This window comes from Camelus ferus, chromosome 14 (assembly GCF_009834535.1).
Source record: "Camelus ferus isolate YT-003-E chromosome 14, BCGSAC_Cfer_1.0, whole genome shotgun sequence".
Classification (NCBI taxonomy): domain Eukaryota; kingdom Metazoa; phylum Chordata; class Mammalia; order Artiodactyla; family Camelidae; genus Camelus; species Camelus ferus.
The window spans coordinates 19,339,766-19,362,656 of NC_045709.1; the positions used below are offsets into that span (position 1 = coordinate 19,339,766).

The 22,891-nt window shown below is 46.5% G+C and overlaps 1 protein-coding gene across 4 annotated transcripts in view; it reads right to left on the minus strand.

Annotated features, from left to right (window-relative positions):
- MTUS2 (microtubule associated scaffold protein 2) overlaps positions 1-22,891 on the minus strand; it is a 410,325-nt gene that overhangs the window by 49,472 nt on the left and 337,962 nt on the right. For 3 of the 4 annotated variants that reach the window (XM_032496368.1, XM_032496367.1, XM_032496369.1), the window contains exon 10: positions 10,653-10,719. In XM_032496368.1, the coding sequence (XP_032352259.1) occupies positions 10,653-10,719 (67 nt within the window). Of the gene's footprint in view, positions 1-10,652; positions 10,720-20,643; positions 21,077-22,891 lie in introns of those variants that run through there. The other variant, XM_014566210.2, reaches the window with a different exon arrangement.

The following is a 22,891-nucleotide window of genomic DNA, read 5'->3' on the forward strand; positions in this document are numbered from 1 at the left end:
TGGATATTAATTTAAAAAAAACAATAAAAAGATACAAACTACTGATAGACTCTGCAACGTGGATGAATCTCATGGGGGGGCGAAAGCATCCACACACAAAAGACTATACGTTGTCTGATCGCATCTGTATGGAATCCAAGGCCAAAATACTCACGTACGACGACGGAAATAAGAAAACGGCTGCTTCAGAGGCAGGGAGTGGGGTGGGCCTGACTGGAAAGAGGCCTGGAGAACTTTCTGGAATGACGTAAATGTGTCATGTCTTGGGTGGTGATTATGTGGAGGTATTCACAGAACTGAACACTTAAAAATTAGTCAGCTTTTATCTTTATCCACACATTTACCACTTTGATAGTCTTAATTCTTCCCTGTGACTCCAAGCTTCTATCATTTTTTTAAAGGATGTTTTCTCTGGATATTGAATTCTTTTTTCTTTAATCATTTAGTCACTTAGAAAATGAAATTCCACTGCCTCTGTCTGTTTCTGATGAGGGTAACTGTCACATCCTTGTCCTCTGTACGTGACATGTGTCTTTGTCTGTTTGCTTTCAATACCTCCTATCTTTGGTTTTCATGAGTTTGACTACGACATCTTAGGTGCGATTTGTGTATTTGTGTTTATCCTGTTTGGGGTTCACTGCTTCTTGGGTCTGTAGGCTGCTCTTTAAAAACCAAATTCAAGATGTCTTTGCCCATCATTTTTTCTAAATTTCCCCCCAACGTCTCTCTTCTCCTTCAGGCAGTCCAATGACGCATCTGTTAGGCTGCCTGTTCCACAGGCCCCTGACTCTCTGCTCATTTTCTTTTAATCTTTTCTTTCTCTCTGTTCTCCAGACTGGATGATATCTGCTGATTGTCTTCAATGCACTGGCCCCTTTCTTGTGCGGTCTCCAACGTGCTTTAAAGCCCGTCCGGTGACTTTTTCATTTCAGAGATTTGACTCTGGGGCTCGAACATCTCCATTTGGTTCTTTTGTAGTTTTCATTTCTCTGTTGTGCGTCCCCACCTGGTTACTCAGTCTGTTCCTCTTTTTCCAGAGGTGCTTGAACATGTTTAAAATAACTTTTAAAATTTCTTATCTGCTAGTTGCAACAACTGGGTTATTTTAACACGCATATCTAGTGACTACTTTTTATTAACTGGCTTATTTCAATACCCATTTCTACTGACTATGTTTTTCCCTGATTATGGGTCCTGCTTTCTGTGAGTCTAATTTTTGAAAATCTACATTCAACATTGTGGATGAGACACCATAGGGAGTGTGTGTTACCCTGTCTTCCTTTAACAGGTGTTGAGTTTTCTTGGCTGGCAGGTCAGTTACCAGATGCCTTTGACCTGCCCGGACTTGGTTTTATTCTTTGTCAGGTGGGTCCACTTCTGTTTGTCCTAGAGAGACCCTTACTCCTAGAGTCCGGCCTTCCTCAGGTCCTGACTGATTGCTCGAGGTGCTCAGGGAGCTGGCTGCACCCCGCTGGCTGGAGTTCCAACATCTCCCCACACTGCACACCCTGGGGCCTCCATCCAGCTCAGGCCTGCGGCAGCTGCCCTCAGCCGGGTCTCCCAGGGCATAGGCAGCCTAGGCTTCACCTAGGAGCACTGGGGACCCCCTGTGCAAATTCCCGGGGGCCCCCTCTGCCCAGCTTACTTCTCCCCAGTGCTCGGCCCTACAATTTCTAGCCGCTTTCATCACCTGGAACTCTGGTATCTGCTTCTTCAGCCCAGCAAGACGTTGGTCACGGCCTGGAGCACCTGTCCGTGCTGTGGTCTGGTAAGTGACCCCCGGCAGAAAGCTGGGACTAACAGGGGACTCAGTGGGATCCCTTTCTCAAGGACCACAGACCTGTGGTGTCTGTTGCTTACAGACAGCTGCCTCATAGATTTTGTCTGACAGCTGAGAACGGTGGGATGGGAAGCCCAGAACCAGCTACTGTGTGGTACGGCTGGAGGCAGGGCGTGCGCGGGTAGTCGGCAGAAGCTCCCAGGCCATGCTACCGGGTTTCCATCTCCTCCCACGGGGGTCCCTGGCTAAGAAAAGAGAGAGTTGTGCAGACGGCTGCCCGGGGCGCTCTCAGCGAAGACGCCATTCTGATCCAGGGCACAGGATTGATTCTGGTCCACTAAGCAGTCTTCTGGTTATGATTTTAGCTTTGTAGGTAGCTCTGCCTATAAGCAGACATAATTTCTCATTGTGAAGTGAAAATTAATAAGTTGGTATTTTTGTTTTCTACATCAGGATCTAGTAAACTTAGTTAAAAGGTGTCTCCTTGAAAGTCAGAGCCATTCTTGGTGCATGAACAACGCCCGCACTTAGCTGCCAGTCTGGTCTCTCCATCGGAACGATCACTCTGATGAGCTAAATTTTGACCAAATTCTTTATCAGTACCTTTTTTTTTTTTTTTTAAAGAGTTGTGTTAAGAAGTCCTGAGGTCATGATCAGATTCATTATTACTCAAACCTAGTAAATCTTTATAGGGTTACTTGCAATGCAGAGTTAGCTTAGTTATCAACTTCTTTTTTTTCATTTGGTCCTTTTTTTTTTTTTTTAATGGAGGTACTGGGGATTGAACCTCGGACCTCGTGCGTGCTAAGCACACACTCTTGTCACTGAGCTATACCCCTCCCTCAAGTTATCATCTTCTTTAACCAGAATTAACTTTCCAAAGACGAAACATTTGGCTGAAAAACTGCAATTATGATCAAAAAGAGTGCTCTGAATATAACTTTGCAACTTACATATTACTTTGTTCTAATAAACTGTCAAATTAAGCCAACAGACTGGCAGTACTTGAATCTCCCCCTGGTGGTATATGTGGTTGCTTGAATACATGAGAATAATTTCATAATGCCATTAGACAAGAAAAAACAAGTGTTTAAAAAAAATCTATGAAAACAGAATCACTGGAGTCTAACATCCCAAACACTGTCCTGCTTTATATGCAAGTAATTTAAAGAGTTTCAATAGACGGACCCACCTGCCCTATTCCTCTGGCTTAGGGGTCACCTCATGGAAAGCCCACCTCTCTTCACTCTTCTTCCCATTTCCCAAAGGAGAGATTAAGTCCATGATGTCATTACCACTGTTTCTGTAATTGATCAAGTGTATGGAAGGATCACTTCTTCACTGACTTCTCCATTTCCTTTACGCTCAGCTGTTTTACCCCTAAAAGCCTTCGCTGGACCTCTAAGTGGGTTACAAATCCTCCGCTGAGCTCCCAGACCTTCAGCACCTTGCTCTGGACGCTGGGTTTTAACTACCTGCTCTGCCTCTGTCTCTCCAGTACACGGGTGTCCCCCGAGGCCAGAGACCACGTTGCAGCCGTCTTTCACACTAACAGGTGTGTCTCCTGGGTTCAATCGAGTTTATAAAATGAAGCAATGAATGGTTCACATTCCATGTGATCAGCCCTGGGCTGGGGCTGGAGATACAAAGAAAAAGAAGGGATTCACATGCATGGGAAACTCACAAGTGGGAGGTGATTCTATCTGCATAATTTGGATGTGACTGTCTGTCATTTAAAACATTATGTTTTGTAAGATGCTCTTCAGCAATTTTCAGGTTAAATCAATACAGCACATCGTGTCTTTCTCTTGCTTTTTCTTATCTTCCCTCAGACACCAACTGAGATCTTACAACACGAAGGCAGCATGCGCTGGTCATGGTGGAACGAGCTAAGGACCAGCTCCGTTATTCTTTACAGTTCTGTGATTTGGGGTTTGCTTTCGCTCTCTATCGCCATGATTTATTCACCGGCAAGATGGTGGCGGTATTATCTACCTTACTGTCTGTCTCCTAGGGTTCTTGTCAGACTCAAAAGGAACAATGTGTGAAAGAGCTTTGTAACCCGGACACCACTATAAACATCCGACTTATGAAGTCCCAATTTTACGGAGGCAGCTGACTCCAAGTTTCAAGAAACTGCTTGTCCTCAGGAGAGTTCACGGGCAGCCCCTGGTATCCTGTTTTAGTCCGTCAATTCAGGTTAAGAATTACACTCACAGATTTAAAAATACTAACATTAGCATATAGCAGAAGGAATTATCTTTACACACAAAGGAGTAAATATGTTAGAGGATCACCAGACATCTTCATATAAAATATCTAGAAGGTATGTGTATGTATATATATACTTCAAAGAATTTTATAAATATCAAAAATGTGTTGCTGCCAACTGGAATAAATCATTGTCTCAAGGAATGTCGCAGTTTTGTGGAACTGTACCCAATGGTGTGTTTTCCATGGCAACCAAACCCAGTCTCTGGTACATTTAAGGGAGTCTGTGGTTTTGATATGACTGTGAATGGGTAAGCACCTGTTTGAGATAGAAACTAAAATGACTTTAGGAAATTACATTTACTGGAATAAAATCTCATCTTGGCAGCTGACGTCACTGGCTTGAATTCTTCCCAGCTTGGAACATCATTTTTCTACAGGAGGGGCAGGTATATCCCGGACCCACGCATGCTGAGGCAACACATCTCAGGTTCTATCGTCAAGCTCAAACTTCTGACAGCAGCTAAACCCACCAGCTCACACCTTCTTCTAAGTAACGCTACCTGCCTCCCACCACAGAGCCTAGAACGGTACCTACCACAAAGTAGTTGAGAAAAATTAAATGAGAAGATTCAACTCGATCAGAGAGAATTTGACATCCCACAGATTTTGTGTTTTTATTTTCATTCAATTCAACATTAATTTCTAATCTACCGTGTGGTTTTCTCCTTGACCCACGTGTTGGTTGTCATGTTTAATGTCCCAGTGTTTGGAGTGTCCCACGTATCTTCACGTCACTGATTCACAGTCTAATTCTGCTACAGTCTAAAACGTTTTGTATGATTTCAGTTCTTTTGCATTTGCTGAGGTTTGTCTTAGGGCTCAGCATGGGGTCCATGTCAGTCAACGCCCCACGTGCATTTGAGAAGGATGTCCATTCTGCTTGGTAGATGGAATGTTCTATTAACGTCAGTTAGGTCAAGCTGGTTGATACAGCTGTTTCGGTCTTTTAAATCCCAACTGATTTTCTGTCTGTTTGTTTTCTCAGTAGGGAGAAAATCCTGGAGTCTCCAGCCATAATCGTGGATTTGTCTATTCCTCCTTTCCTATGATTTGAAGCTCTACTTTCAGGCACACAGATATTTAGTATTGTTATGCATTTTTGGTGAACTGAGTCCTTGATCGTTATGTGATGGTCATCTTCATCCTTGGTAACAGTATTGAAGTTTGCTTTGTGTGACACTAACATGGACACCCCCATTTTGTTTTGATTGGTGTTAGTACAGTATATCTTTCTTTTATCCTTTTACTTTTAAATATCTATATTTTTATATTTGAAGTGGATTTCTTTTAGGCAGCACACAGCAGCATCTTGCCTTCTTACCTAATTTGGCAAACTGTCTTTTAATCGGTGTGCTTAGAAGGGATAATTTTATAAATCAGAAAAAAATGCATTGTTTGGGATCCCAAGATTAGTTATTTTTTTCCTGAGGTATCTTCTTGGTTTTTGCATTTTAACTCAGCTTTTTAAAGCTGTGAGAGGAAGGAAGACAGAAGAGTCTAATGTGAAGTGTAAGGGAATTAGCATATACCGCACCCGCCCTGTTCAGCCAAACGTTCTGCCAGACCCTCTGCTCTCATTCACCTCGTGTGACAGGACTGTTCTGCCGATGCAGGCACGTGAGACCCCACTTCCTCCACAGAAATAAAATATCCGGGCATCACCAAGAAAAAAGAGCACGTTCCCGAGTCCCCCTCATGACTAGGTTTGCCCTGTGACTTAGTTCTGGCCGAGACATAAGGTGAAGTATAGCTCCTGGAAACTTCCCTCCAAACTTCCCTCCCTCTGCTTCTTGGTTCATTCCTTCCTCCTTCCTGTGACCTGGGCCACAGAGAAGCACCATGGCCTCGGGGGAGGGGGAACAGGGCGCTGCAGGAAGGCGGGGCCCCCAGTGGACTCTGTGGAACAGAACCACACCTGCCTCTAAGTTCTTACCTCGTGACTTTTACATAAGAGAGGAATAAAAATCTCCCTCGATTAAGCTACCATTGTTTAGGGAGTTTGTTATCCGTTCCTGAATCAATCCAAACGGATGTGCCTAGAATGAATCAACATAACACTGCTCTATAATTATAGTCTAATCTGTATTTGGACAGATCTGTACTAGCATCTATTAAGATTTTGTGTGGAAGTCACATAGAACTGGCAGGAAAAGCTATTTTATTTTATCTGATTTTTCCACCTACTAAATTAAAAATTATAAAAATTTAGTGGGGCTAAATTTTGGTGGTGGGGCTCAGGATGCTGTGGGAAAGTTACATCTATATGGAGAAGAGTTCTAGACTTGGGCTTCAGGCTTGACTCCGTCCCATACCAGCTGCATGCTCTTAGGGAAGTCTCTTAATCTTCCGGAGCCTCAACTTCTATAAAATAAAGACATTGACATCTACTTCACAGAGTTGTCTGAATGAATAAATAAAACATACCATGTGACAGAGCCTGCTAAGCACTAAACACTAGGTAAATATAAGGGATTATGATCATAAATTGGAAGACACATTTTAAGTATAACCCTGAAAGGAAAAATCATCTCACAAACACACTTACAGTGGTCCATGTGTACGTGTGTAGGTTGCTAGTTATACACAAGAATAAATTGAAAAGTTCATCCTATTTAGTAACTGAACATAATAAGTAACAATTCAGGGCTTACTGTCATAAGTTTAGATTCCTAGCACAGCTTGAGAGCAAAGCTCTCAGAATTCTTTAGTCTGTCTTTATTTCATGCTATAGAAAACTTTCAGGTATTTTTGGCTTTGTTTCAATAAGCTGAAACTTTGCCAGAATGATTGCTTTGCTAAACACTCCTTTCTGTTTTAAAACCTATATTTCACATTAAGTGCTTTTAAAGTGTTCAGCAGAGATCAAAACGCAAAGTCCATCCTATATCTGAAGCAGAAAGATCAAAACTGGCTGGTCTGGATTGGGGTGGGGGGAGCCAGGGCAGAGGCAGTGACAAGTTCAAGAGAGGAGAGGGTGACAGAAGCCACGCACAGAAGCGAAGGCAGCTCTGTCCATCAGCCCTGGGGCCTGGGGGCAGTGGCAGGTAAATAAGGCCAGGAGGACAGCAGCTGGGGTGACTGAGAACTTCCAAGATGAGAGGCAGTTTCACACCAAATTCAGAGAGCCTCAGCTTTGAGTAGCCCCGAGGAAGGAATCTGGTGGGAGCTGTGCACTGGAGTTAGTGCTGGTCCAACTCGTGTCTGCACGGACATCTCAACGGGGCTTCAGGTCTGGCTGGGAAGGAGTGCGGCCAGAGGCACCATTTAAACTTAGCCACTTATTGCGTGTTTTTCTACCTGGTGGGGTTCATCTAATTCATATGTTTTAAAGCTCAGCTTTGCTGGACAGAGGACCATAAGTATCCACCTGAGGCAGCCAACAACTTGACGCATAAGGTCTTGACAGGAAATAATCTGCTTCCAGGAAGAACATCTTATAAATCAATTTTGGTACCTACTAATGTAAGAGTGAACCTTCAATTATCCAACGTTTGATTTCCAAGTTTGGAGAGTGCCAGTCCATCCAAAATTCAAGCCTTGTATTTTAAGAACTGTATTTTATGGGGGATTCTAAGATGTGCTTAAAAATAAAATATTGAATACATTTCTAGCATCTTTGCTGCTCCTTCCCTGGATGTGGTGCTGGATTCTAGTTTCCTGGAGATCCAGAATGCCCTTCCATCCCACAACCAGTACATCTTGAGGAGGGCTCTTCCAAGGACAGACCCAATTCAGGCCAACTCCAAAGACAAGGCAAGAGCCATCATCCCTGGTGGGTGACCTGAGAATGAGAAGCTTTCAAGAGGATGGCCAGACATCCTCGTCTCCACGGGAGGTACGATGTAACCCAGAAGACAGCAACTTCAGCCATGCCACAGGGACTCTGCTCTTGGACTCGAAAAGGCTCCGTCCCCAACTACATCCTTGTGTGGTCTGTGAGCCAGTGTGTGTGTCTTCTCTTAGGAGAGAGAGAGAGAGAGAGTGTGTGTGTGTGTGTGTGTGTGTGTGAGAGAGAGAGAGAGAGAGAGAGGGTTTTAATTTCCTTTTTATAAGGCAACCCCAGCTACACTGAGATTAATATGTACCAGGGCTGAGAACCACCAGGAAAGCTGATTCTGAATAGATGTGAAAAATCTTTGTTTGAATTTATTCAAACCAAGGGTGTGGACAACTGATGGATACTTCGGAGCAAATATTGGTAGAATTTAGGGCAGTATTTTAATGGTTATGAAAAAGTTTAAGCAGCAATTTTGAGATATGGGGGACAAGCCAGTCCTGTTCTGGGATCTGTAATAAGTGTCCCGAAAGCATTCTGACCTATTGCCGCTTCTTCCTTTCTCGTGTGTCTGAATTCACAACCTCTAGAAATCCCATCTCCCCCCAGAGCCACCCCGAGGTCCTCTCCTCCAGGCGCCCCCCTCGACTCAGCTGACAAGGGGGCCAAATAAGGGTGGGGCTGGCGGTACGGAGACAGGTAGGACCAGCTCTCAGTATGATCACTGGAAAGTCAGGTTTGTGAGCTTAGTTCCCTTTTGCCTTCAAGGGAATACCCTGCAGGTCAAGACACTAGAATTTATGACTTTACAGGCAACAGCGAGTCCCCACACTCCAGTCTTTATCGCACAAGTGCTGTCTCTTCAGCGGTTCCGGTACTTGTGCTAAAGTGTCCGCTGGGGCCCGAAGCCCAGATGCTAACGGTCAGGCCTGGTGCCACCGAGGCCTCCTGCCCTCCCCCGCCCCACCCGCCGTGGCTTCTTCATCTGGCAGGTGAATTCTGGTTCTATCCTTAGCAATCGTGCAGAAATCAAATATGGGCTTAAACACAAAACCCAGTATGCTCCTGCCACACTCAGAAGCTCCAGGAAAGCACGGGAGAGGGGCCCCGGATTGGGGACACCCCACCCAGGGGAGGGGTCCTGGATCAGGTACACCCCACGAAGCCGGGCAGGACAACACCCCCGGATCCAAAGCTTGCCCGGGGGCGGGTGGCGGTGCAGACGGCTCTCTGGGGAGGAGCCCACCCTGCAATGGAGGGTTTCGTCTTCTGTCTTCAGATTCAAGGCGCTACACACCTAATAGTTACAAGAGCCACTTGTACAGATTGCTTCATCACCACCCTCTTCTTTCATCGAATTTCCTTTTTATGAAGGAGATCTAGGGACAGAAACGTGTGCCAGCTCGCCCTACCTGGCCCTCGGTTGTTTCTTCCAAAGCCCAGACCCAGAACCAGTAAGCTTCAGAACCACCTGAGAACTCAGGCGTGTCACCAAGAAACTCGTGCTTGTGGCCCTGGGCATCGGGGGAGCCCCCCTCACAAACTGCCGTTTCTGTTCCTCAGGCCGCTCAGAAAACCCACCTGTGGGCTCACCCACTGGTGCTCCGCATCAGGGAAGCCAGGTGTGGGTGCCCGAGCCTGGGTGTACACGGTCCTGCGGCTCTGATCACACACAGGGGAGGCTGGGGACGGGGAACTCTTCCTGGCGGCTTTCCCACGGGGCCTGCCCTCCTTGGAGGGGAGAAGAGGCCATGGCTGACCCACCTCAATGACCAAAAGAGTCACAACGCTCATTATGAAGAAACAAAATAAAAATTTTTAAGGTTCGAATAAAATGGGGGTAAAAAGGGACGGGGGAAGCTGTGTTTGCAAATCACTGCCCAGTCCACTGCGCATCCTTGGGGCCCATGTTCCCTGGGGAAGGCTGGCCTCCAGACTCCTGCCTATTTGCACGGCTTGCCTGGAAACAGATGCCACTGCCACCCACTGGGGCTGGCGGGGCTGCTCAAGTCCCTTTGCTCACAGCAGAGGCCGCACCTGCACAGGTGGGCTGTTCCCAGGACCACACCGGATGGAGGGGAAACGCTCACTGCAAAAAGAACAGCAGGCCAAGGGGATGAGACCACGTTTGGCTCACCTTTGCTAGCGTGACCGACCCTCAAGAGAGAGATGGGGTCAAGGAACTGAAACATGGCAAATCCTCAGTCTGATCTTCGGCCGAGAGCGAAAGCCCACCACTTAACAACACCCCGGGGTCTGGGGGCGGCCCTGTCATTTGCAAGGTCTCCTGCGGTTCAGCCTGAACTACGCCATCCTATCAGCCAAAGAGGAGGCGCTCTGACATGAACCCCCGCATTTCTAACCCCCCCAGATTCGTGTTCTGTACCTTGTTTGAGGCCACAGAGGACTGCATGGCAGGGTATACGCTGGCAGGAAGCATCTTACAGGCAGCGCCTCAGTTCCCTTTCGAGCTGAGCTGCTTGTCCCGGAGCTGTGCCCGCCGGGGGTGGGGTGTGCCTGGAGGGAGGGGTCACTGCACAGCACACCACTCACACAGATGGCGGGGCTGTCCTGGGAGGAGAGGAGCCGGGCCTGGTCGGCTCCGCTCTGAACTGTTAGAAGCTGTCTTTATAACAATGGGGACGTCGAAATTACGGCTCCCTGCAAGGCTGCAAGACCCCACCACGGTGCCGGGGAAGACACTCCCTCTGTCCGGCAGGTCTGCTCCGGCTTAAGACCCGAGACGTAATCGCTTTTGTTACACACTCACAGGCAGCAGGAAAAGACATTCTTTATGGTCCTCATGTTTGACGCCCGACTTACCAACTTCATCCCTGATGTTTGCAAGTTCGATTGACAGCTCTTTTTCTTTCACAAGGGCACTTTCATTCTGCAAAAAACAAAACGGATACCGAGAGTCCCCCAGTTTTATGCTAGATGAGCATTTTCACATGTTTAATTAATGAATCATATTAAGCAAATATTTGTAAGTCTAGCCCTTAAGGAGATAATTTTCTCATTATAGAAGCATATAAAAAACACTTCCAAAGCCAAGCCTGGCTCATTCAGTTGCATCCCGTTCAGATCACCAAGCCTGCCATTAACATTCACACCACTCTTGCTTGGGCTTTTCTCCGCGTTGCACTCTTGTATACACCATCCTGCAATCATTCTTCGTATGTCGATGTTCTACGCTTAATCCACTGTTATATATTATTACACATTAAGCAAAATTTTAATGGAGGCACTGGGGATTGAACCCAGGACCTAGTGCGTTCTAAGCATGTGCTCTACCACTGAGCTATTTCCTACTCCCCATTACTGTGCATTTTTAATTATCGTCACTATTACGAGACTTTTGACCGTTAAAATGTCCAGACTATATTTCTCTGAAGGCCAAATGCTTATTTTACCAACTGTCTTGTCCCCTTAAACTTACCCTTCTGTCCACACACGCACGGTTAGCTACCCAATGAATAATACCTAAACGGAACACGTAACGTGAACCATTCTCTCTGTAAGAAGACCGACATCAAAACATAAGGTTTCCAAGTTTTTTGTCCCATATCTGCATCAGTAGGAGGAGGAAGAGGAAAACTCACACTGGTGACTGACTGCAAAGGATGCCATTTGTAAGCACATGACTGCTTAGCTGTTTTCAAATCAAATACAAACTATGACACAAAATAGAGAAGCAGTTGAAGATATGAGTAACCACAAATATTTACATTTGTTATGATTTTATTACTACTAATAATAACCAGGAAAGATGTGTTATGTAAATTCTCTCCAAGTCAGAGATACCAAAAACACAGGCCTTCGAGGAAAGGCTCTCTCATTCTGCAGGATGTACTCCCAAAGCAAACATTTCCAAAAGGGGATTTGGGCTAAAATGTGTACCAAATATCTAGCACAAACATCCAGAATGCTCTTTCTTTCTTAACCTCCTTTGACTTTGATCTCAGCACCTCCGAAACACCTGTGCCGAACGTGAACAGACAGACAGCTGTCACAATCTCGCTTCTGTGTCTGCTGCGTTTAGACCCCGGTGACACGTGCGCTACGGTGGGTGGAGGGGAGGGAGGGTCTCAGGTTATCCAAAGGGCATTTGCTAAGCAATGTCAGAATTTCATGCAAAAATCAAACTTGATTTGCATAATAAGCTGAGAGTTATTTTAGTTACAGGCATCAACAATGATTAAGTCACGGTTGTCTTAAGACTAACGGAGCAATAACACACCCTCTGAGGGACAGGGGACCTGCATCTCACTCGTGAAGCTCCCTCCTTCCATCCCAGCCCACAGCATCCTTGCCTTCCCTCAATCTGAAGGCTGGGAATCACACCTGAGAGCAGACATTCCCCTAATCACAAATCGATGCTGCCTCGATGCCACACCCACCGCCTGGGGTTGTCCTGAGGGTTAAACAGTCAACCTACATGAAGCAGCTAGAACGTGCCTGGCACTTACAAGCTCCATACAAGTGCTAGTCGTTATTACAACTCGTTGTTTCCTTTGATTTCCTTTGCAGCCCGATGTCATGCTGTCGATAACAGGTGCTCTTCTACCTTGAGTATCTGAATGTGTTTAGAACTGGCATTTGTCTTATTCTCTGATATTTATTTAGTTTAACAGCATCTTCCTGGCTCTGTCCTGATTTTACTCTACGTTCAGAGACTGGAGAACCCAGAACAGAGAAAATACCTAACCAGACGGATCCCGGGGATGGGGCGCTTGCACTCCCAGCCGTGTAATACCGCCGCCGACTTGCTACTGCGAGTTATGAAAACTCGGTATTCCGGAGAGGGTAAATCCCAGTATTTACCCCCAAATAATCTCAAACTAGTGAAAAACCTAACTTGTTTCTACTATCAAGAATACTTTTGAACACTGATATCCTCAATTCCAAAGCACAGCCAGAGAACTGAAACACTGCACTTCTCAGTCCGGAAACAGCATCCCAGGTATTCACTCCCGGGCTACTGACTCTAGTTTAACCCGAAGCCAACGTCTCCCTCAGCTCCTGCAGCAGCCCCTGGGGTGATGCCCCTGGACATCACCCATGCCGTGCGGAGGGGTCCCGCATCACAACCCCTCACACTCCGCTGTCCAGCCAGGGAAGAATCTGGCATTTGGAGGAGTGTCTTGCAGGTCCAGGAAGGAGGAGCAGCCTCAGCTGGAGACAGTGCTGATAACATTGAAGAGCTTCAAACTTGAGTCAGTTTGGTGAAAAGCTGCTGGTGGTGTCTGTGGCCAGGCCTGCCCCACCCGTCTTTGCTTTAGGAGAAACGCAAGTGAGAGAATGAAAGAGAAGAAGCAAGAAAAGAAAGGGAGGGGGTGGGAAGGGAGAAGAGATAGCAGGGGAAATAGGAGGGAAACCAGAGCGATCTGAGGGCCTGCACCCTCTCCATTTGGGGAAGATCAGTGAAGACGCACCCCACCCTCACCCCTGACCTCTGCCAGCACAGACTGCAAAACCAACTGGTCTGAAAGTCATCAAACGGCTCACCAAGGGTCAGCCGCCAAAGACAGGCAACAGACCTGATGGCTAAAATGTCAAGGAAAATAACTAACCTCGGGTAAGGTCTGCTGATGCCGATGGCAATACTAACACTGACCTTCACTGAACACCTTCTAGACAGGCACAGCGCTGGGAAAGCCCTGCTCCTTATTCACTCCTCCAAAAACTGTCGAGTGGACCCTGGGTTTTATTTTCCTTTCTGTAGGATGAAACTGGGGTTCTGTGATGAGGTAACCCGCCAAGTAACCCACAACAAGCCAGGAAATGGCAAAGCAGGAGTTTGAACCCAGAGTCAACAGTCTCCATCAAACACTAACACATGGACATTCTCCCCTCCTACCCATGGTTAGGTCCACCCAACACCAAGACCAAAATGCACCGATCCTCAGACTGGATCTGAGCACTCATTATACGAAGCTTTTCATGTCTACCAGGCATTGAGGCAGTGCCAGCTCCCAATCCCTCTGTTTCATTGGGAACATCCCCTGGCTGCATCCACACCTCACCCCACCCCCTGCCCTCCCTGTGTTTGTCCTTGGTCTTGATTTGTCGGTTGCACCTCAGTTTATTTCCGGTACAGCCTACGTGGGGCTGTAACGTCTGACAGGGTTGCTGTTTAGCTTGCCCAGATCAGTTTTCTCTGACCCTTTCTGATGGCCTCCGAATGCATCCCTGCCAAAGACGCTGGCACAGCCCAGCTCTGCTTGCCGAGGCCAGCCAGAGCAGCCTGGCTGCAGCCCTTCCTCCTTAAGTGCTGGTTTTTGAAATGATATCAACTCTTCTAATTTGTGAAAACTCTGCATCAATTAAGTTACTCCTTGTTTTCTGCAAGCCAAGCCCAGTGACGTAGTGCTGCCCTGCAATGGAATGAACAAGTCAACCGCTGCAACTGCGCGGACACTGCTCCTGAGGCAAGGGGTGACCCCTAAGGGAATGTCCACTCTCCACTCCCTGCGTCCAGGAGCGACCCCTCCATCATCGTGACTCGACAGAGACAGCAGCCGTCCAGCGAGGCCCTGAGGTTCTGCTGAACATCCAGGAGAAAGGCCTCCCCAGAGACTCCGTTTCAAAGGATCTCACGCACCACTCCCCTTCCTCCCCACCCTAAGCCGGGTCGGCGTGATGACGTGGTGGGATGGCTGAAATCTGAGCAAGGCCTCTGCGGACAGCCCAGCGTTAGATCAGTGTTAGATCATTCCCTACATGGGGAATGAGTGGAAAATTCCTCGCTGGTGCCAAGCACACGAGCCCCTGCTCTCACTCCAATCGGCTAAAAATAGAACTCAGCAAGGCATCCGACCTCTCCTAGTGATACAGTCCAGAAATCTGCAAGTCGAAGAACGCCATTCCTCTAAAGTGACTGTTTACTCTAGGGCAGGCTGGGCTGGAAACAGACCTGTGGAGAACGTCCACTTCAGCCCCACAACAGCAGCTGTCTTCTGAGCCGCCTCTTTTATCTGATTGCCGACCTCCCCATTGCGCTCCGAGTCCTCTAGTCTCTTTAGCGCGGCACTCGGCACCCACAGGTGGAGTCCGAGGTGAGTTCTCCCCGAGGAACACCCAAATCCACCCCTCCTGCCCCAACACGCTCCTGCAGGCCTGCTCCGGGGAAGCCCACGCCTCTTCTTAGACACGGCGCTGCCCACTCTTGGGAAAGGCTGCCTTTCCTCTTTCCTAGCGACAGAAGCCTGGCAAAGCGTGCAACCTGCTAATCATTCCATTAACTTCAAGCAACTGGATGTGTGGCCGAGCCCCGGGCAAGCCTGCCACACTCTGTTACTCCAGCACGCGTGGTCAGCAGGGGCTGTCTGCTCAGGTGCCTGGTGCTGCCCTGCGAGGGTGGCGGTAACAGGAAGTGAAAACGCCCGTCCTGGTCAGCATCGCCCACGTGACCCTCCCTCGGGCATCAGCAACCCAAGCCCCTCCTCGCACTCGGAACCAACACACAGCCTGGTTATTAAGAACACTGAGTGTTGAGGGAACCAAGGTGCTTTCATTCCCCAACTAACGCAGAAATAGGAAATTTATACAACACATATTTACTGAGACACTCCAGGTAGGGTATTTCTGCCTTTGAGGAGCTTAAGAGTCTTCCAGAGAGTCAGTAAATGAATAAGCAATTACAAAACAACGGGCTATAACTCAGCCAGGCAGGGCTGGCGTGGAGTGTCCCTGAGACCAGAGGATGAGTAAGCAGGAGCCTATGAAAGGAGCTTCCTAGGAAAAGGCCAGGAGAACCAGTGACACAAAACAGCACCTGGGGCTATTTCTGGGAACCTCGGTCACCCCATTGGATGGACCCTTCTCTTTTTCTTGCCAAGTGTCTGCCTCTGGTCTGTGACGGTCCCTGAGAGAATGCTTAATCAGCTACAATGGGTACTGATGACACTTTCATAAAATACAATGTCAATTCACTGTGGTTCTCAATGTTTTTGTCAGCTACCTCCTCCCCACCTGTTTCTTTTTTTTTAAAGAGGGGCATTATATGCACGTAAAATTAAAAAAAAAATACATATGGAAGCCTAAAGACTCCCAACTAATCTCTTCTATCTTTTTAGCCTGCCCTGAAATCAGCGCAGACCAGGAAAATTCAACCCCACGAGCTGGGCCACTCTTCCCCAGGCTAAACAAAAGAACCGTAACCAGCGAAACATCTACAGACTTCGGGCATTTGAGGAAACATCTAGATCCTTTTTATTGTGAAGGTTTGAAATCTAAGGGACATTCATACACATGAAATCACAAAGAGGTTAAGGGATTTTTTTTTTTTCTCATTCTTCCCAGAAGCAATACTGCTTCTCACCCAGCGCTCCACAAGTTCAGTTTAGGGCTTAATTCCACGTGGTAGAACCTCGTCTCAATAAGGAAGCATGCTCTTCCATATTTCAAAACGAGCCAGCCACAAGGTGACATCAACAGAACATGGTAAGTCTCCGGCATTGTTCTCACACTGCCTTTTGTGAAGACTGCGTTCATTTTCAGTATTAATATTGTGAAGACTGGCCAGATTCTTCATCATATGGCTCTGTGGAAAATTCCTTTGGGAGGGAGACTGACCTTTTATTCATTTCAGTTATGGCTTTAAGGCAGCACTGACATCAGGCTTTGACTTAATCAATAAGTATTACATCTCCCACATATAATGAACACAGACCATTGTTTTTTTGTGCCTGCTTTTCCACCCGGAAATGAAATTTAATATACACTGGTCAAAGGGACAGCACCATTCACACTTAATATTCTTAAATACATGTCAGTGTCTACTCGTGTGGAAAATGAGCAAAGTCATATCTGGTTTTAAAGGAAATCAGACTAAATTTCAAGATGCGTCAGTCCAGCCTCTGCCGTCATGCATGCTGGGGAATCAGTGGTTGCAAAACCTAACTTACCTAAGAGGCTGTAGTCAACAGGGGAACGTCAGACCACACCTGGATTACCAAGCCATGATTAGGAAGGACAGAGACTTATGGGCCCCAAGGGGAAAGAATGTGAATCCAAAGAAGTAATGTTGGGAAAGTCTGGATCTCAGAGCCAGCGAGAGAAAAGAAAACTCACCAGAACCATGACTTTTAATCGTTTATGTATTACTGAAGAAGTCTCTTGACCTTTCTGGATTCAACCTTCCTCTGATCACCCTCCCAAATTTATTACTGTCCCCTCACCCACGCATACCTGGGAGGGGCAGTGAGGCACCTTGTCCCAACTCACACCCCTGCCAAGAATTTAGAGAAAAGGTAAACAAGGTTAGCCTCTGAGATAACAGTCAACACATAAAAGGCTATGGGTAGAGACAGGCCAAGTGACCCCTAAACGGACAGGACAGCACTCAAAGCAGCAAGATGAGGTGGGGGCAGGAGGCGGGAGTGAAGCAGCAAAGCGAAGGGGGCTTGGAAGACGCGGCCACCGGGGCAAGCACGATTGCACAGCCTCCTAGGTGATTTCGGGCTGGAGGGGTGACGGGACATGGACACGCCAGGCGCTGAGTCACGGGATGCCTACGTAACGCAACTCGCTGGCTCAGACTGCATCCTCATCAAAGCTTCTTATGACCATGGACTGACTCTAAAAAGACATCACATCTTTATCAGGCTTGTAATCGCCCGTCTGCCTGTCAGTTTTAGTTCTTCCTGTTACAAAGACCAGTCGGCATTCTAGTTATACATCTAGTTGACTTCTCTGCGTAACTCAGCCTTCCTAGGAACGGCCACCTCCGGGAGGTTTCTGTCTGTGCAGAGCTGCTGGCCTGAGCCCGGACCACGCTGAGTCCACCAGTGAACAGACTCCTGGGGACCCGACTGGTGTCCCAGAGGCCCTTCCTGGGTCATACCTTTCCTTTGAAAATACCTGGAGAATGAGTCTGTAGAATGCCTCTCTGCTCCAATCCCAAGAGGGACTGCCCTCCCTTATTAACTCCAGTTAAAACACCCGGGCCAGCTCTCAGCTTGGAGAACACTTTCCCACACTCCCTACATGCTCGTGTTTCCCAGTGTTAACTCTCACCTTTCACCAGAGTGGCCTGAAATATCTTTACCCCTGTGCTCTTTGCTTAGTTACAGTCCTTCTCCTCACTCGTTTCTCAAAACTCTACCCCGTTCCTCAACGTACAAGTCATGACCCTCCTTTCCCAAGAAACCTTGCCTTTGATTCCAGCACTGACTGATTGCTCCTTTGACTGGATTCCAGAAACAGGTGCAGTCGGCACCACATAACTTTCACTTAATTACACTCCAGGCTGGACTACTGTTTGAATCGCTCTGCATGTGTCCCTGCTGCCTACCCCACTTGCAATTTTTCTGGAAAAGGAGGACGTACAACCGAACATATAACTGGTAAACTCCATGGGGCAGGTTGTGCCTTTTAAGAATTCTTTAAGAGTCCCCATAGTAACTGGGCACATAGTAAATGAGCAGTGAATACTGTCAATGAACAGGTGTCTTTAAAGTTAAAATACTGAAGCACAATCAGCTCTTAAAAACCATTTGTTCATTTAATAATTTTTTAAATTCATTTTCTACTCTGGGTTTTCACTCCATTGCTCCCCGCAAAAAATTCATGCTAAAGCAGTGTCTTAGGATTTCCATTTCTTAGCCTCTCTCTGAAACTGATGACCTAAGAAGTATCTTCAAATGTGCCCCTGCTCTTTTCAGAACATCTTTAGTTGCACTGTGATCAAACTGTTAAAAATTTTTTACTTCACAAAACAACATTTTCTGTTCTGTACCTACACAAAGCTCTGGGGGGATGTTTCTTTTATTTTTTCTTTGTTTACTACGATGGGCTAAAGTCATCAGCAACGACTCCACTGACCATTTTTATCAGGTCTCTTTCAAACCACGTTGGTGCTGAGAGTGTCAGAGCTGATTAACAGACTGAAGGACTTGACTGGGGGATTTAAAGGAGTGCTGACTTCCAGGGTTTGCGATTGGAACGGAATCCCATGTTAGTCCTCGTGTACAATGCATGGCCCAGTAGGTAACTACAGAATGAACAAATGATTTTGGCACGCTGCCTGCGAAGGTATCCTGAAAGGTGGGCAACTAAATAAAACAATGATTTTTTTAATTAGAAAAAGGAAAGCCCCTTAACTCCTAAAATGAGCACCTCTGAACACACTTCTACAAAATCTCCAACAGGAATACCACTCTAAAATAGAGCAAAGAAACATCAAGAACTGCGGGTCTAACGTAGTGAGAAAGCTGACAAGCGCAGGGTAAGTTTTTTAGCTTTCACCAGGAAAGAAAAATTTATATTAAGTTTCAAAGTTTCAAAGCTAAAACATTTGAAACACAAATATGCTGCCAAAGAGATGAAATAACATTTAATTATTTTCCTAAAATCTCCAGTTTAAAGAAGAAATGGGGACCATTTTTTTCAAGAACTTGATTTAAAACAAAAAAGGAGGATGGATTCACTTTAAAATATATTTTCTCAAAAAAGGCCTTTATATTACAGTTTCTATTTCTAAAACTTTTGTACCAGAGCTTAGAATTATGAGTACTGTACTGCTGTTGTGCATGTAATAAATCCTTCCCTTTTCTAATAACTATTGTTAACAAGCCTCCTTCAATACCTTTTGGTGACCATTTCTCCTGGAAAAGGGCTTAATCACTTCAGTGTTGGATTTGCAGATAAATTGAGTGCAAATGTTTTATATTGCTATTTGTTAAAAGCACAGAAATGCGTGTATGAACATTTTAGTTTTTATTCATGGAAGCAAAGGTAATCTCACTGCGACAATTATTTCTATGGGAAGAGAACGACCAGGTGACTTCTAAGATATCAGTTTAATTTTCCTAGGTGGTAGGTAACTCTACTTTAGGTCAAAGTTCATAAACAGAACTGGTAACTAACACATTCCCAAGTGACCTCCTTGTAATGAGTTTTATATTAAGTCATTTATTTCCTTTCACCTGGTCCCAGACTATATACCTCAAGCCATCTAGCTGACCCCCATGGGTAGAAAGGAGGCAATTTCAACCCCTTGTTAAATTCCATTTCATGCATCTTAGATAAATCCAAATGCGTGTGATAATAAAATCTATCACAGAGACACGATTTCTTGCCAACTCATTCCTAGTTCTGAAATTAAAAGCGTACCCTAGTCCCCCTGCAAGCTCACAGGCAAATGTCAGCAGCAAAGAAAGGCTCTCTGCTGGAATTGTCATACAAGTCTTTCTCACATTGTGTTCTCTGCTCCCTGGCTGTGAGCTTTCCTTGCAGTGAAAGCTGGAACACACCCTCAGACTCTCTGGCTCCTTAAGTTTTCACCTCTGCGTTTTTCACCCCTGCGTGACACGAACACATACGGAGAGAATAATGGGACTGATGCTTGCTTCTCTGACCTCAGAAACAGAAATGACAAGGATGGATGCTGCGTGTCAGGAAGAGTGGTAAACTTTCAGAGTTAGTAGTTGGCCAAGAGAAGCACGTCTAGCTAATCTAAATTCCCCCACTGGAATGTCTTAGGTTTCACAGGTACATCAAAATGAAGTAAGAATACTCCAAGGATTTCTTGGCAGTTGGGATTTCAAGAGCCCTACTGTTTCCGGAGAATGCAACAGTTACACGGGAGACCGCAGGGAGACAATTATGTAAGGCACTGCAGAGTCTGAGCCCCGGTGTCCCTGCGAACACCGCTCACAACTCAGCACACTGGAACCAGTCAGGTAGCCTCCTGCTCACCCACGAGACAAGGGCACACACATGCTGGGGACAGGGACAGAGGCGGCTGGCTCTGGCCTCTCTGCCCTTAGGAAGGAGGAGGGGAGGAAGAGAGAGAGGGAAGGCAGAGTACCGTCTTGTCCAGGCACTGAAGGCAGTTGTAAGGCTTGCAGCAGCAGTGGCCCATCCCGGCAGGCTGGCTGGCAGGCAAGGGGACCTCCTTCATTCAACGTGTCAGCGGGTAATTCCTAAGGCGAGGTAATGGCTCAAGCGAGAGGGGCGCGCCGCTGGGAGCTGTCACAACTTCCATGTGGTCCCCTCGGCTACCTTATTTCTCCTAATAACTTCAGGAATCCAGGAGCCAGAAGAACGAGAGGAGGAGGAGGAGCGCAGGGCGGCCGCGTTCGGCTCCTGCTGCAGGGAGGGGGGAGGGCAGGAGCCAGGAAGGGAGGGGACAGGCGGAGGGAGGGTCACTTTGCCACTGGAATCCTCAGAGTGAGGCAAATCAATAGTCGCATAACAGTCGAGCATTTACCGATGCCACCTCCCGGAGGGGACAGCAGGCGCGCCGCTCCCAGCCCTCCCCCGCGTGCGGATGCGCCCCTGCGCGACGCAGACACGCCTGCAGAGGACGCAGGAAACACAAAAGAGCTGCTTTTCCAGGGATGCTCCGGGCGGAGGGCTAGGGAGAGGTCTGGGAGAGGCGCGACTCTGCTCAAATACTGGCTTTCTATTTCCCCGAGAAGTAAAAATACGTATAAACGTGTTATATGTGGCCTTTCCTGCATGTAACCCGCCTCTCGGGGCATCTTGCCTGGGGACCACCAACTGCTCATTTTCAAATTGATGTGCCAGGAACACTTCTGGCCTCATTTATGGAAATCTCTATATTTGAACTATAATTGTGAAATCACTTGTCTCAGCTGACATACACTAACCATTCAAGTGACTTAAGTAATTAAAATTGGGGTGTGGGGCAGATATATCTCCTGGGCATATTAGCATAACAGTCTTAGAGGACTTGATCTTTCTGGATGATTTGTAATTTTTTGAACAGTTGAAAATCAAAAAGGGAAGGGAGTGGTGGGGGCAAAGGTTTTGTTTTTGTTTTCCTTTAAATTTCAAAAGAGACGTGGTATTTAAAAACATGTTTACGTAATCCTGGAAGTGGAAGATGCAAATATTTACACGATTAACTTTATACTTCCTGTACCTCAAAGGAGAAATCCTGAAATTTACCATCTGCAGAAATGTATAATTGCATTTTTGCCCATTCTATTTGCCTAAGACTGTAAGCAGACAACAGTTAAAATCAGATAATTTTACTAAGTTTAGATTTTCCAAGCAGATTTTAATTAAATAGGACAAGTTATTTAGATTTGCTTGTAGAGAGGACAAGGATATTTGGTGATTAAATAAGAACAGACTGGAATGTGTGCTCTAAACTTGAAAGAATAAGCTCAAATCTTTCTTCAGCGCTAACAGGTAAACTGGCATAATTCTTTAGGTTGTGCCTATCAAAAATTTAAATGTATATACACTTTGAACCAAGAGATCTACTTCTAACCTACAAAAACACTCATATATACAAGGATACATGCATAAGGATATTCCATTTAGCATTGTCTGTAACAGCACAAAAATGGAAATACTAGACAGCCAACATCTTTCCACCGTATGGAATGGTGAAATATTGCTGAGTCAGAAAATAGACTTTTACAAAATACAGAGCGAAACTATACGCACATATACATTTGTATAGGTCTACAATAAAGCTTTTGGAAAAAACCACAGTTCATACAACAGGAGCTGACCCTTGGGGAATAGGAACTAGCGGAGAGGGAGTGAATCTGCACTGTTTACCATCTTGCCAGCCTGTGTTACTTCCGCTGTTTTAAGTGTTTCAGGGGGAGGGCAGTGACCCCGGCCTGAGCTCTATGACAGCGCTGCCTCCTTCTCATACAGTCTTGCCCTTCTGGGCAGGGAGCCTGAGAAGGCCTCAGAGAGTGAGAAGCTCCCAGGACCTCGGGCTTAAACCTGGCCGAGGGCTGTTCCTGAGACTTCTGACACCTTGGGAGAAAACCTTTTTACTGCAAGAAGCCATGCCTTGGTCCACCCACGTGCACAGCAGCGCTGATCGCAACAGCAAGAGGTGGAAGCAAGCCCAGCGTCCGCTGACGGATGGATAAACAAAGTGTGGCCCACCCGTACAAGAGAGCATTCATTACTCGGCCTTAAAAAGGAAGGCAATCCTGTCACCTGCTACAATGGAGGACCCTTGAGGATATTATGCTACGTGAAACAGGCCAGTCACAAAAAGACAAGTACTGTGTGATTCCACTTACATGAGATACCTAGAGTTGTCGAAGTCATAGAGACAG